This window comes from Danio rerio, chromosome 5 (assembly GCF_049306965.1).
Source record: "Danio rerio strain Tuebingen ecotype United States chromosome 5, GRCz12tu, whole genome shotgun sequence".
Lineage (NCBI taxonomy): Eukaryota > Metazoa > Chordata > Actinopteri > Cypriniformes > Danionidae > Danio > Danio rerio.
The window spans coordinates 55,349,304-55,364,361 of NC_133180.1; the positions used below are offsets into that span (position 1 = coordinate 55,349,304).

General features: G+C 35.1%; 1 protein-coding gene across 11 annotated transcripts in view; it reads left to right on the plus strand.

The window, feature by feature from the left end:
• msh3 (mutS homolog 3 (E. coli)) overlaps positions 1-15,058 on the plus strand; it is a 190,725-nt gene that overhangs the window by 11,061 nt on the left and 164,606 nt on the right. For all 11 annotated transcript variants that reach the window (XM_009301782.4, XM_073950743.1, XM_073950742.1 and 8 more), the window contains exons 5-8: positions 7,863-7,979; positions 8,106-8,223; positions 11,965-12,098; positions 12,180-12,346. In XM_009301782.4, coding sequence (XP_009300057.1) covers positions 7,863-7,979; positions 8,106-8,223; positions 11,965-12,098; positions 12,180-12,346 — 536 coding nt within the window. The remainder of the gene's footprint in view (positions 1-7,862; positions 7,980-8,105; positions 8,224-11,964; positions 12,099-12,179; positions 12,347-15,058) is intronic.

Consider the following 15,058-nt stretch of genomic DNA (forward strand, 5'->3'; position numbering starts at 1 on the left):
ATTAAAACTGAAGATCAATGACAGTGCAAAATAGCCTTACGTTTGTAATTATATAAAATAGTAATATAAATGCAACAAATATATACACAAACAACCCCTTACAGTCTCCCATATATTATTAATTACAGAAAAACAACACACATCATACATTTAGCACTTATTTGAGTTCAAAAACACATGCAATATAGCCCACAGTCAGCGCAAACCATTCATCTGTGTCTGTATTCTTCACCAGCACATGTAAGCTCTGTTAGAGAGTAATTTTGTCATTCCCAGTTCATAACAGTCCAGAAGGCAAAGATAAACATGGCAGTTTTTCATGATTCAGGTTGCCAAAACAATTTTGCTCCTGTGTTTTGTCGGGCTTCTCCTTTTTTTCCGCGCTTCACTTTCGCACCTGTCCTTTTCTTTCTGAATGGATCAGATGACAGAGACACTTCCATAATCACACACACGTTATTATCATCATCTCAAGAAGTTTGTCAAATATAACGTTAGACACGATCGTGAGCTTCTGGAGGAAAGCGAAAACCGCTCACACTTTTAGACGAGCTCAGGACACAGCAGATTTTTCTTCTTGGCTTTGTGTCTGTTCATCAAGACGATGACAAGGTTTGTTTGAACCCTGGTCATCCATGGCTCAATATTATATGCATATAGTATTTTCATGTAATGTCTCGGTTTTGTATTTAAAAAAATATGGTAGTTCCTTTGTTTTCATTCTGTCTTGCTCCACATGCTTGTGACGTATCCCTGTAACCAATCAGCGTTCAGCTGCACGTGTAGCTCCACCTTTTGGTACCCTTTCTCCTGTTTGGTATCCTTTCGAAAGATGCCGAAAAAGTGGTATGGTACGGTTTGGTTTGGTACGCTTTTTGACAGTGGAAACGGCCATAAAAGCACAACAAGCCGTACCGTACCACTCAGTGGAAACGGGCCATTAGAGAGCCCCATTACACCTTTATAAAAATATTACTTTGCATGCAATGTGTGAAATATCTATTTGTGAATATAAATAGTCTGCAAATTCGTAAATAACTAAGTATGTGATCTGGAAAAAGCTATAGTCATAATAAAGCTATAGTATAACTTTACTGATAGCAGCAAAAGCACTTTCATATATTCATTTTTCTTTGGCTTAGTCCCTTTATTCATCATGGGTCACCACAGCAGAATGAACCGCCAATTATTCCAGATGTTTTATACAGCTGATGCCCTTCCAGCTGCAACTCAGTAATGGGAAACCCCCATATACTTACACATTCACAAACATACATTATGGCTAGTTTAGTAAATCAATTCACCTATAGCACATGTGTTTGGACTGTGGGGAAACCGGAATCACCTGGAGGAAACCCATGCCAACATGTGGAGAACATGCAAACTTCACGCAGGAATGCCATCTGACCCAGCCTTGTGTTCTGTGGATTTGTCCCACCTCTCATTTAAAAAGTAGGTAGCACATTTTAATAATGCAGTATGCTACCCATCAGATTTTGCTAACAGTTTAAATTTTAATGTGGAGTAGTGTGATATGAAGCTGTAATATCATTCTAACCTAGAATTTTAAAAACTTATTTCTCAATGTATACTTAATTGACTTTGGTTCAAACTAAATTTGATCTAAATCAAAACTATTTATTGTAGTTTAGAAAAAAAAAAAACATTCACACCAAGTAAAAATATTGTTTAATAATAACAAGACACTAATGGCTCATTTCCACTGAGTGGTACAGTACAGTACGGTTTGGTTTGGCACACTTTAATGGCCGTTTCCACTGTCAAAAACCGTACCTTAACACTTTTTAGGCACCCTTTCTAAAGGATACCAAACAGGAGAAAGGGTACCAAAAGGTGGAGCGGCACGTGCAGCTAAACGCTGATTGGTTACAGAGATACGTCACAAGCTCGTGGAGCTAGACAGAATGAAAACAAAGGAACCGCCATGTTTTTTCGCGTCTAACGTAACATTTGATGTAATGAACTTCTTAAGATGATGATAATAACGTGTGCATGATTATTGAAGTGTCTCCGTCATCTGATCTATTCAGAGTGAAGCGCGAAAAAAAAAGGAGAAGCCCGACAAAACACAGGAGCAAAATTGTTTTAGCAACCTGAATCATGAACAAACTGCCATGTTTATATTTGCCTTTTGGACTGTTATGAACTGAGAATGACAAAATTACTCTCTGACAGAGCTTACATGTGCTGGTGAAGATTATAGACACAGATGAATGGTTTGCGCTGACTGTGGGCTAAATTACGTGTGTTTTTTTAACTCAAATTAGTACTAAATGTATGCTGTGTGTAGTTTTTTTGTAATTAATAATACATCAGAGACTGTAAGGGGCTGTATGTGTTCATATATGTTGCATTTAAATATTTATTTTATATAATTACAGATGTTTGTACACAGTTTGGCTATTTTGATCTGCAGTTATAATCAAATCATGTTCATAGAAAAGTTAGTAATAAAAATTTCTACACAAGTATTTATGTGTATAAAGCATCTTGTGAGAAATGCTATGTAATGACATGTAAACAACCCGTACAGCTTTACTGTAGACATTTATTCGAGCGAGCATGACGTCGACTGGTTAACTTTGTCATACACCACGCCCACCAAAAGGGTACCCTTTGTGGTGGAAACGCAAGCCTGATAAAGGTGACCCATACCGACCCGAACCACACCATACTGTACCAGTCAGTCAGTGGAAACGAGCCATGAATATATATATTTTTACTTCAGTACAAAGTAGGGTCAAACTTTATTTTGATGGTCTGTTTGTTGAATACAAGTTACATTGCATCTACATGCCAGCTAATTCTCATTAGATTATAAGTAGACAGTTAGGCTGGGTTAGGGTTAAGTTGACATGTACTTGCTAAGATTTTTATAGTCAATTAAATGTCTGTTGAAGGAGCAATATCAACAGATATTAATCAGACAGTCAACTAATACTCAAATGAACCATCAAAATAAAGTGTTACTATTAAATAAAGTAGAAAAGTAAATAAAGTGGAAAACTATCTTTTTTAACTTTAGATTGATGTATAATATTGATTTGGAACAGTTAAAAAATACTGTAACCCGTTACAGCTAAATGTACCCTCTGATTAGAGTTTTGGCTTGATTAAAATTGAAAAAATGTGTTTTAAGAAGTGGTGTAACGGATTACAAATCTCACAGTTCGGGATCACATCATTGTTTTTAAGTCACGGATCGGACCATTTTTCAAATTAGCCAAAAAGAGCAGGAGACAAATGTAATTTGCTTTCCATTTATTACAAAAACAGCACTGCAAGACACTTTTGGTTTCAACAAACAGAACTTAGAATCTGTAATTTTATTATAAATAAAACCCTAAAGTTTTTCCTGTACTTCTATGTTATTTGACTGTACCAACTCAAAAGACTAAACCCTGAATCTCTTTCTTGATCTTTGCGTTTTTCACATCACATGCAGCGATTTGAAGTATTAATAAACATTTGCAAAACATTTATAATTTATTTTGCAATGTTTGTGAGATCCTGATCTTTTAATGATTAATCATGCAGCTTACACTGAATGCATTAATGCAGGCTAAACAAGTAATGACACAAAACACCTTTAAAAACGAGAGGCAATCTCTGTAATCGTTACAAACTTGTGATTATTATATGAGTAAAAAAATAATTTAATCCGCTGGTCATGTGTGTTCCGAATAGTGGGTTGTCATCCGTATGAGTAACGGATCACCTGTGATCTGTTACACCCCTAGTTTTAAGATTAATCAACTTAATAATTCTGCTCAGGAAAAAATAAAAATACATTGACTCGAAGGTAAAAATTGTTGTATAGACCATGAATTAATTGAATTACTTTGATTTGACTTTAAAGCAAATTTGTGCTTTAGACTAAACTATAATAGTTGGTTTGACTATAATAAATGGTTTGAGCCCCGGCTAGGTCAGTTGGAATTTCTGTGTGGAGTTTGCATGTTCTCCCCGTGCTCGCATGGGTTTTCTCCGGGTGCTCCGTTTTTCCCCACAGATGCATAAAACATATGCTCGATAAGATGGCGGTTCATTCTGCTGTCGCGACCCCTGATTAAAAAAAGGTACTAAGCCGAAAAGAAAATGAATGAATTATGAGCTAAACTATCTGCTTGTGTTTTTGGTATTTCTGTAAAGGTCACACAAGATGGTAATTTGTATTTTGTATTTTATTTTCTGTTATTTAACCAGGAAGTTTCAGAGACCTGGCCAAGTCAACACACCTATTCAGTAAAACAGTTTCAAAATACAAGAACACACAACATCACGTCATCATTCCTCTCAAGAAAAACAGTCATGTTTCCTTTACCACTCTCTCTGTAATGCAGTTAAATTCACAGAAACAGACTTAAAAAAAAACTTTATTAAGCTTTTAAACTATACTGTAATCAAACAAGCATTAGAAATACACAAAAAATTGAGTAGCACATGAATAGTACCTTTTTTCATGTGCCTGGTTTGAAGTAAAATTATTACTCTGAGAAAGACTAATGTTTTTAACTGTACCTAGGGAGTTAGCTTCTTTGCTTTCAGTCAAAATAAATAAAAGTTTAAAACCAGAAACCATCATTTTTCACTTAATCTAATATAAAAATGTACTTTAAATGAAAGACACAGTAGTTTCTCTTTTTTTAAAGTGTTAAAAAGACAGTTCTGTGTGTAAGCACATACTTGTATGCCAAAACTGCCACCTCAGCAATCTTACTCTCTTTTTGTTCATTTAAATGGACCATGACACCTTCGGGAATGCAAATCTTGAAATCCTCTAGCAGCAAAAGTTCTTGAAGTTCCTCAAGAGTTGTAATTTTGCTTGCAAAGCACCATTACTCTAACGGCTCATGATTTTCACTTGCAAACTCTGTTAAAAAAAAAAAAAAAAAAAAAAAAAAAAGTTGTGCGTCTTCGAGCACTGTCTACACTTTTGCCTATAGGCTTTAGGGACTAGATTGTCTGTATGCATGTAGATTTAACCAAGTAACAGTAACTATTCAATTCAATTGATCTTTATTTTTATAGCACTTTTACAATATAGATTGTGTCAAAGCAGCTTAACATAGAAGTTCTAGTAAATTGAAACAGTGTCAGTCCAGTTTTCAGAGTTGAAGTTCAGTTTAGTGCAGTTCAGTGTGGGTTTAATTTCACTGCTGTAAGTCCACTGAAGAGCAAATCCATCGACTTGCAGCTCCACAAGTCAACAAGGATAAAACTTCACCAATTGACATGAGTGAAAGAAAATAACCTTAAATGAAATCAGGGTTAGTTGGGCACAACCATTTCTCCTCTGGCCAAACTTCCTGTGCAGACCCGCAGTCTAGGCCGCGGTGGCTGGATGAACTTTCAACTGACAGTGCTGCACATGCATATTGAGCTTTGCAAGCAATATTCCATTGTAGCAAATGAGCTCACAAATCCATCAATAAGCTCAATTACAATAAAATACAAATCCACTTCACCTCCTTTGAAGGGAGGGACCAAACTTACGAAGGCTACTTGCCGACATCACAATCAGCTGCTGAGCTAGCAGCACTGGAGGAGGGAGGATACGGCTGGAACTTGCCTATTCATTGAGGTTGCTGAGCTTCAGGATCCAGCTTTCTAAGCTTAAAATCAGAATCCGGCTCTTTTCAACACATCTCAATTGAAAAAGCTGAGTTCTTAAGCGTGCTTAATCTAGTCTAATTCTTAACGATGAGGCTCAATCAGCGGATTTGAATTTAAATCTCTGTCATTGCTAGAGACAGGAATTAAGTCTTCAAACAGTTTCCATTAGAATCAGCTGTCAAATTATGGTGGACAGGCTTCTCATACAACAACTCTTTTAAAGGGATAGTTAATCCCAGGGTACAAAATCTCTTCTCGTGTACTCACGCTTGACTTCCAAACCGTTTGAGCTTTTTTGTTCTATTGAACACCAAATTAGATATTTTGGAGATTTGCAGACACCCGGTAAGCATTGACGTTCATAGTATAGGCTTTTCCTAATATGGATGTCAATGGTTACCAGTTGCAGCTCATCCAGAATGCTGCTGCCAGAATTCTGACCAGAACCAGAAAATCAGAGCACATCACACCTGTCCTCAGGTCTTTACACTGGCTGCCAGTTACATGCAGAATAGACTTTAAAGAATGAATCAGCTTTCAGCCACTATGCCTCCCCTGCTGGAATCAGCTTCCAGAAATGATCAGATGTGCTCCAACATTTGGCACATTCAAATCAAGACTGAAAACACATCTGTTTAGCTGTGCCTTTACTGAATGAGCACTGTGCTGTGTCCGACAGATTGCACTATTATGCTTTTTCACTTCTTCATTCTTTTATATCACTTTTTATCTGTTTTTATGTTTTTTTTTTACTCCTTTTTATTATTTGTTTTTATTTTTATTTTACTTGTTTCTTTTATTCTTGTTTATGTAAAGCACTTTGAATTGCCACTGTGTATGATATGTGCTATATAAATAAACTTGCCTTGCCTTGCCTTGTAGGCGCAGTATGACAAAACAGCCCCCTGGTGGAAAAATGTATAAAATAGAATCTTGTAAAAGGTTTAATGAAAAATTTGATGGGTGTTTTGAGCTGAAACGTTACAGACACATTCTGGAGATGCAAAACACTTACATTAAATCTGAAAAAAAAGGTTAACTTAGGTGCCCTTTAAAGTATTGATTAGTAAAATTGTGCCAGAAAATAGGTTTTATCTTTTTGAAAAGCTTTTCCCGTTTACACAAGTATGAAGCTGTAATACAGCTAAATAACTATGCAAATTAGCTTCACCAAAGAATTGATTGGAAAAAAATGGATGAGCCCCTATTATTTATTTAACTGTTATCATTGCTCTTCACGCTCTTTAAAGTGCTTTCAAAACACTATCAAAATGCTTTTAGGAGCTCAAGTTAAGATTCGTGTAATGAATCCGGAGAGGATACATGTTCAATTAAAGTACTTTCCACCTATATTTATGAGCTACAAAATGCTAATAAGGCATTGTAAAAGTAATCCAAATGAATCTGTCTATATGAATGAGTTTATTCCAAATAAAACAAAAAGATGTAGTCACTTAACATAAAGCTTATAAGTTTGATGCAGAACTTTAATTTTTGAAATCATTAATTTATTCATTTTCTTTTCGGCTTAGTCCCTTTATTAATCTGTGGTCGCCACAACCGAATGAACCGCCAACTTATCCAGCACGTTTTTATGCAGCGGATGCCCTTCCAGCCATAACCCATCACTGAGAAACATCCACACACACTTATTCACACTCACACACTACGGACAATTTAGCTTACCTGTACCACATGTATTTAATATGTACGAATTCATACATGATTCAACGTAGAGTACAGTCGTACAAAAATGTATTGATTTTAAACAGAAGTCATGGCACCAAACCCCTAAACCCAACTGTCATTGGGGGATGCGCAAATTTATACTTAATTGTGCGAATATGATCATACATATTCATACGAATTAGCCACTAAATCAAAAAGTTATGGATTGCAGTGGGATCGTGTTGTGCAATCCTGTACATTTTTTTTTCTTCTGCTGAACACAAAAGTAGATTTTCGGAAGAATGTAACTGGTAACCACAGGCTTTCTCTACAATGGATGTCAATAGCTACCAGTTTGTAACATTCTTCAAAATATCTTCTTTTGTATTCAACAGAAAAAAATAAATCTCATATAGGTGGTGGGTGAGTAATTGCTTTGTAAATTGTAATGTTTGGTTGAAGTGATGATCCTTTTATTGTTTACTTGTTGTCTGAAGACTTAAAGCAAAATATAGATATGTATCTATTTATCATTTGGATATCCGTTTCTGTAATAGATTGCTGCAAAGGAACTCAATATCACTTGTCATCTGGACCATAACTTCATGACAGCCAGCATCCCTACTCATCGACTGTTTGTGCATGTTCGTCGACTAGTTTCTCAGGGCTACAAGGTCAGTGATGTTCTCTTCATTACGATTTGCTTATAATGCTTAAATGCGATATGCATAAGTAGTCACAATGAGATTTTTTTGGTACACTGGTCAGTAACACTGTTATCATGCTTCATGGTTTCTTAGGTTGGTGTAGTGAAGCAGACCGAAACTACAGCCATCAAAGCGTCCAGCGCTAACAAAAGTTCACTCTTTTCACGCCAGCTACATGCGCTTTACACAAAGTCCACACTTGTGGGAGAAGGTATTGTTTCTTACTCACAAGATTTCTAGTTGACTTTCTTTCCTGTTTTTTTTTATATTTTTTTTACTAGACTAGCAGCAGTAATATGTTTTAAAATGTATGTTTACATTTTTATGTAGGCATTTTGAATTGGAATTGAACAGTTTTTCATGTCTCTAAATCAAACACAGTTTCTTCACTAAACTTAGTTTTAATAACCTCAGAGATGTTTTGGAATTACTTATATTTATTATATACACTGCCTCACAAAAGTCTTGTCGTCGATCCCAGTTAAACGAGCAACAAATAATAACTTCACTTCTAGTTGATCATTTGGAAAAGTGGCAGAAAGTAGATTTTTCTGATGAATCATCTGTTGAGCTGCATCCCAATCATCACAAATACTGCAGAAGACCTATTGGAACCCGCATGGACCCACGATTCTCACAGAAATCAGTCAAGTTTGGTGAAGGAAAAATCATGGTTTGGGGTTAGATTTAATATGGGATGGTGCAAGAGATCTGCAGAGTGAATGGCAGCATCAACAGCCTGAGGTATCAAGACATTTGTGCTGCCCATTACATTACAAACAACAGGAGAGGGCAAATTCTTCAGCAGGTTAGCACTCCTTCTCGCACTACAGCCTCCACATCAAAGTTCCTGAAAGCAAAGAAGGTCAAGGTGCTCTAGGATTGGCCAGCCCAGTCACCAGACATGAACATTATTGAGCTGTATGATGTCTGGGGTAAGATGGAGGAGGAGGCATTGAAGATGAATCCAAAGAATGATGATGAACTCTGGGAGTCCTGCAAGAGCGATTTCTTTGCCATTCCAGATGACTTTATTAATAAGTAATTTAAGTCATTCAAAGATGTATGGATGCAATCGTCCAAGCTCATAGGAGTCATAAACTAGAAGTTATTATTTGTTGTTTCTAAAACTTCAGGAACGGACTTCTATCAGGTAGTGTTATTATATAACTTGTATAACTATGATATTTTTAATCTGAGAGTTGATCCTTGGAATTACATGTCATCTAGTTACAATAAATTCATATGGCAAGATTTAATGTTATTTTATTTTATGTTTTGATATGTGTTTCTTTTATTTACTAATGCTGTATTTATTTTATAAAAATACAGTTCTTTCTAAAGTGCATTCTCGGATTTAAATTTTGTGCAAAAATGTTTTTATTATTATCAGTCTTTTTGTGTTTACTGACATGAACACACAATGAACAACTTATTTGTTGCTGTATTTATTCATGTTTGTTAATCATGTAAAGTTAATGAAAAATAGAAATTCAATGTCAAAAAGCACTTTGGATGTTTATAATGCATTAGTAAATGTTGAAATTAATATAATAAACACAATTTATAAATGCTCTGCAAGAATTTATTCATCTTAGTTCATGTCGGTAAATAAATTAACTAACATTACTTAATAATAGATCTTTATTTTATGATGAAAGTAATGTAGTTATACTTGCATATAAATATGTTGTATACTGTATATATTATCCAAAGTTAGAAAAAATAGCACAAAACTGTTTGCTTAAACTGTGGAAATGTAATGGCATTTTATTCAGATTTTTTTGACAAATAGAAAGTAAAAGAACAGCTTTGGAAATCAAATCTCTTCACTGCCACTTTTTGTCAATTGAATGCATTTTTGCTAATTGTAAAGCTAGGTTTGGCGGCACGGTGGCTCAGTGGTTAGCACTGTCTCTGATTTGGTGACATTTCTATGTAGAGTTTGCATGTTCTACTCGTGTTGGCGTGGGTTTCCTCCTTGTGCTCAACTTCCCCCCACATTCCAAAGACATACAGTATATGCAAATTGGGTAAACAAAAATTGGCAGTAGTGTATGAGTGTGTGTTTGTGTGAGAGAGAATGAGTGTGTATAGGTGTTTCCCAGTACTGGGTAGCAGCTGGAAAGGCATCTGCTGTGTAAAACAAATGCCAGAATAGTTGGTTGTTCATTCCGCTGTGGGTATCCCTGATAAATAAAGGACTAAGCCGAATGAATGAACAAATTAATTTTTCTTTAAAAAAGTGTTTTATATTTTTTTACAAGCAGACAAAACTCATTACACACATGTATACATTTAGAGTTGGTTCTATAAGAATATATGTTTAATATTAACATAAATTACAAACAAATAATAATATTACAGTAGTACTAAGTAAAAGATCTAAAACAGGTTGCCCAGTAAGATAAAAAATATCAATAAAACCTCTTACAGTAAATTGTATTTTGACAAGGTCAAGTGGTATAATAGTTCCATAAGACATTGCTTAAAACTTGGAGTCCTTCCATGTGAGCAATATTAGCCAAAGGCAATCACATTTTTCTTGTTTTAAAGAGCCCCTATTATACATGAAATAATAGCTATGTTTCCATCCAAAAATGCGAATAAACTTTATGCGCAAAACTGGATTATCGCATAAAAGTTGTGCGAATGAAGCAGCGTTTCCATCCAACGAGTCAAAGCGAACAAAATCGTCACTTCCTGATTAACTGGCGCCAAATATCAACAGTAAAAACTGCATTTGCTGCAGTAGGAGAAGCTGCATCAATCTTTTTTAAATGAATGCGCCTCAGAAGTCAATCCTGACAAGCAGTGAGCGCGCAGTGGCGTTTGAAGGTGTCAGATGTGGAGCACAGTCGCTCTTGATTCTGGAGGTCATTAATAATATAATAACATTAATACTGAAATGGTAAGGTGTTTTATAATGACCAAAATAACATTTCAGATGTATTATAATGTGCTCAGCCTGACCTTTTGTCCATTCACACACATTTTAAGCATCACATGATCTCTTTTAACAAAATCACATGACCTTTTTTAATGCGCATGCTGGAGTTTGTGCGGTAAAAGTGTTTCCATCGCAGTTTATGCACATCTTTTCTTATCGAATAAAAAGTTTATCCTACCCAGTAACCAAACACAATTAAATACATACTTTGAAAGCTAAAGTAAACGAGGCAACAGTTTTAATCGCACGTACTTACACTGGTGAAATTGAGGAAGAGACTGATCCATGTGCACTGATCCATGTTCTGACATAGTCCCTTACATCAGTAGTCTTTTCTGATCCTTCCTTTAACAAACCGCCGATGAGTTCTTGTGTGCAAGCATGTAGTTCCCAGAAGCACTGCAATGAGGTATTTTTGCAAAAAAAACCTCAACCACTGACTCTCTTTACAGTTTCATCTTTGGGTAGAGAGACTTTCAATAATATCCATCTGAGCACAGCGTGACTTTATTCAATCGGCCTCTGATAAATTACAGTGTGTGTCTAGCCTTTTTTTCTATGTTAGTGGGCAGGGTTAAGGTTTAAGGTTTTAAATCTCCCGGTTACTACTAGGCGGGGCTTGTGTTTTGCAGCCACAACACAGCGAAACACCTAATGACTCTTTATCTAGGCAACTCGTTTGAAACACTATGAGTCGACTCTTTTATAGATGAATCAACAGTTTTAAACACTACACTTACAGATTTAAGCCATAGCTGGATATTTCACTTTCCTCCAAGCTGTTACACCCTACTTGGAAGGTCATTTTCAAACACTCATAATATGGCCTCTTTAAACATAAGGACTGTGGTATAATGCCAAATGTTAACATATAATTATTATCTATATTATTATTAAATGTGTAAAGTTAAGCTTAACTGAAATAAATAATAAAGAAAATTAAAACTAGTCAGTTATCAGTTAAAGAACCCATAATGATCCAATCCATTGTCTTGTTCTCAGATGTGAATCCTCTGCTAAAGCTGGGAGATTTGGAGCAAGCTGAAGATGTGGTGCAGGACAGTGGAAACAACTATCTAATGTGTGTGAGCGAGAGTTTTGACAAACAGAGCAAGGAGCTGACCGTAGGAATGGTGGTAAGTAATCATTGTAGTGACTGAATTAAATCTCACCCTACTATACATATACTGCAGCCCTGCTTTCTATTTTGAGCTCAGGTGGTCCAGCCAAGCATTGGGGATGTGATGGTGGATTGTTTTAAAGATAATATGAGCCATTCAGAGCTGGAATCCAGAATACTGAGAATACAACCTGTAGAGATCCTGGTACCTTCAGATCTGTCAGAGACCACCGAGAGGTTATTACGCAACATCGCTCTCTCCAGGTAAATGTTCGTGTTGTGTAGGTCCTGTGAAGATCTTTTTGTGTCCTTCCCCCATGTATGTTATTTAGCATTTTTCTATTTAAAAGGCACACTGGAAAAATAATACTGTAAACAAGAGTTAACAAACTTAGTTATGTAGGGAATGACAATACATTGTTAAATGCATCAGACAAACACATAGGCATTAGCTGAAGCTATGCTCAGCTAATTCTGGTTAGTACCTGCATGGGAGACCACATGGGAAAACTAGGTAGCTGCTGGAATAGTTTCATAAGAGAGTAGTGTTGAGTGTGGAGTCCTAATGCCCCATTATAGTGAAGGGGACACTATACTGTCAGTAAGCATTCAGATAAGATGTTAAACCGAGGTCCTGACTCTCTGTGGTCCTTAAAAATCCCATGGCACTTATAGTAGAGAGCAGGGGTATATCCTCCATCGGCTCTTACCCATCATGGTTTTAAGTCTTTGCCTATGTTTTTTCCACTGTTAATTTATTTATTTTCCATTTGTTAGTACAATGCTGTCAACCTGTTAAAATACTTGTGTTGTAAAGGATCACGATTTATCAATGATTCGTACAAATCCCAACCCACATTTTTGAACACTTGTGACCCGGGGATTAATACATTTTTTTTTTAATTTGTAGATTAATTCTAAATTTGTAATGATCACAGGGAGACTGTCTCTCATGTCATTCAAATCACATGTATAAAAGAATTTAAGCTTTCCTGTAAAATATAATGATGACGTAAGAAGTCACGGTAGGTTATTGTGGATGTGGAGGGTTTCTTAGGTTATTAAAGGTGTTTTCTGTCCCTGCTTGTTTAGTCTGCATTAATGCATTCAGTGTAAGCTGCATGATTAATCATTTAAAAGATCAGGATCTCAACAATATTGCAACAAAAATTATGAATGATGGTGATTTGCATGTTTATTAATCCTTTAAATAGCTGCATTCAAATCTGTGTTTAAAAAACTCAAAAATCAAGTAAGAGATTCAGTCTTTAGTGTTTTGAGTTAGTTATGAAGGTACAAACAGTCAAATAACACAGAAGTACTGGGATAACAGTTTAATTTAGACATATCGACTGATGTTTATGGTAAAGATTAAAATCACAGTCATATGCATTTAATGACACTCAAAAATGAAAGTTGTAGGCAGCAATTACACTGTTTAACCGATAGGTGAACAACCAGCCATCCAAAAAATGCCACTGTATAATTCTACAAAAAATATTAATCTAGCAATAAAACATAAAGTTTTATGAGTGAACAACTGAATCATTTATTGAAAATGAAACTAAAAATAAATATGGGTTGTACAAATTATAATGTTAGATTTCTACATTTAGCAACATATTAGCAACAGTAGTGGTAACAGTGAATTTTTTAGTTTCACTGATTATTTTACCATTTTTTCAGCTAATTATTTTTACACTTTATTTTTAATAAAATTACAGGTTCTAAGTTCTGTTTGTTAAAACCAAAAATGTTTAGCGGTACTATTTTTGTAATAAATGGCTGATCGGAAAGAATCATAACGTGATCCAAACCGTGAGATTTGGGATCTGTTACACGAATATAAAACACTGTCTGTGGGTGTTTTTGGTGCTGTTAGTAAATCTGGCCCTGTATTTGTTGTAAGCCCTTAGTTTTTACACAGATTAAAGCACTGTAATAGAATGTCTTTCCACAAAAAATAAATAAATAAAATTTTTTTAAAAATACTGCTTTATTAATCAATTAATTTATTAAATGACACATTAATAGAAAAAAATGCATGTGTAGTTTTGATGTCTAGTGAGTGTGCAAATGCGTTTCTCCAGATTATATATTATGATTTTAAGAAGAGGTTCCTCAGTTCCTGAAATCACCCTGAAATATCCATCACATGACTGCAAATTTCTATTTTAGAAGCACTTTTATTATACAACCTTATAATTCATTTTAGTGAAACATTTTGATTATATTACTACCTGAAATGTTTTATTTTTCCACAAACATTTTCAAAATTTGTGGCAATATTTCTAGTGTTTATTGTTGTTGTTTTTTTTTTTTGCTATACACAAATTTACCCATCTTGGGAAAGAAAAAGATTTTCTTTTCTTTTTTTTTATTTAAATGAGAATTAGTCTCTGTAATGCATATAAAGTGAACAGTTAGGGAAACAAATACGGAAAATGTTTAAATCTTAACTATTTAAAGACCACTAATACAACATAATACACTAATAATATATAATAAATATATTTTAATAATAATGATATATATAATAAATATTCATTCATTTATTCATAAATTTTTTTTTGGCTTAGTCCCTTTATTAATCTGGGATCAACACAGTGGAATGAAATCGCTAACTATTCCAGCATAAGTTTTAACGCAGCGGATGTCCTTCCAGCTGCAACCCATCACTGGGAAACATCCATACACACTCGTTCACACACATACCCTATGGACATTTGTTTAGATAAGTGGGGGAAACCAGAGCACCCGGAGGAAACCCACGCGATCACGGCGAGAACATGCAAACTCTACACAGAAAAGCCAACTTTACCCAGCCGAGGTATAATATATATTGTAATAAAATATAAAATACACCATTCCTTTCTTAACAATCTGATGTACCTATTAAAGTGGCTGGTGAGTGTATATTATGAATGCAAGAAGATAAATAGATCACATGACTTCAAAATCTTTATTTTAAAATAA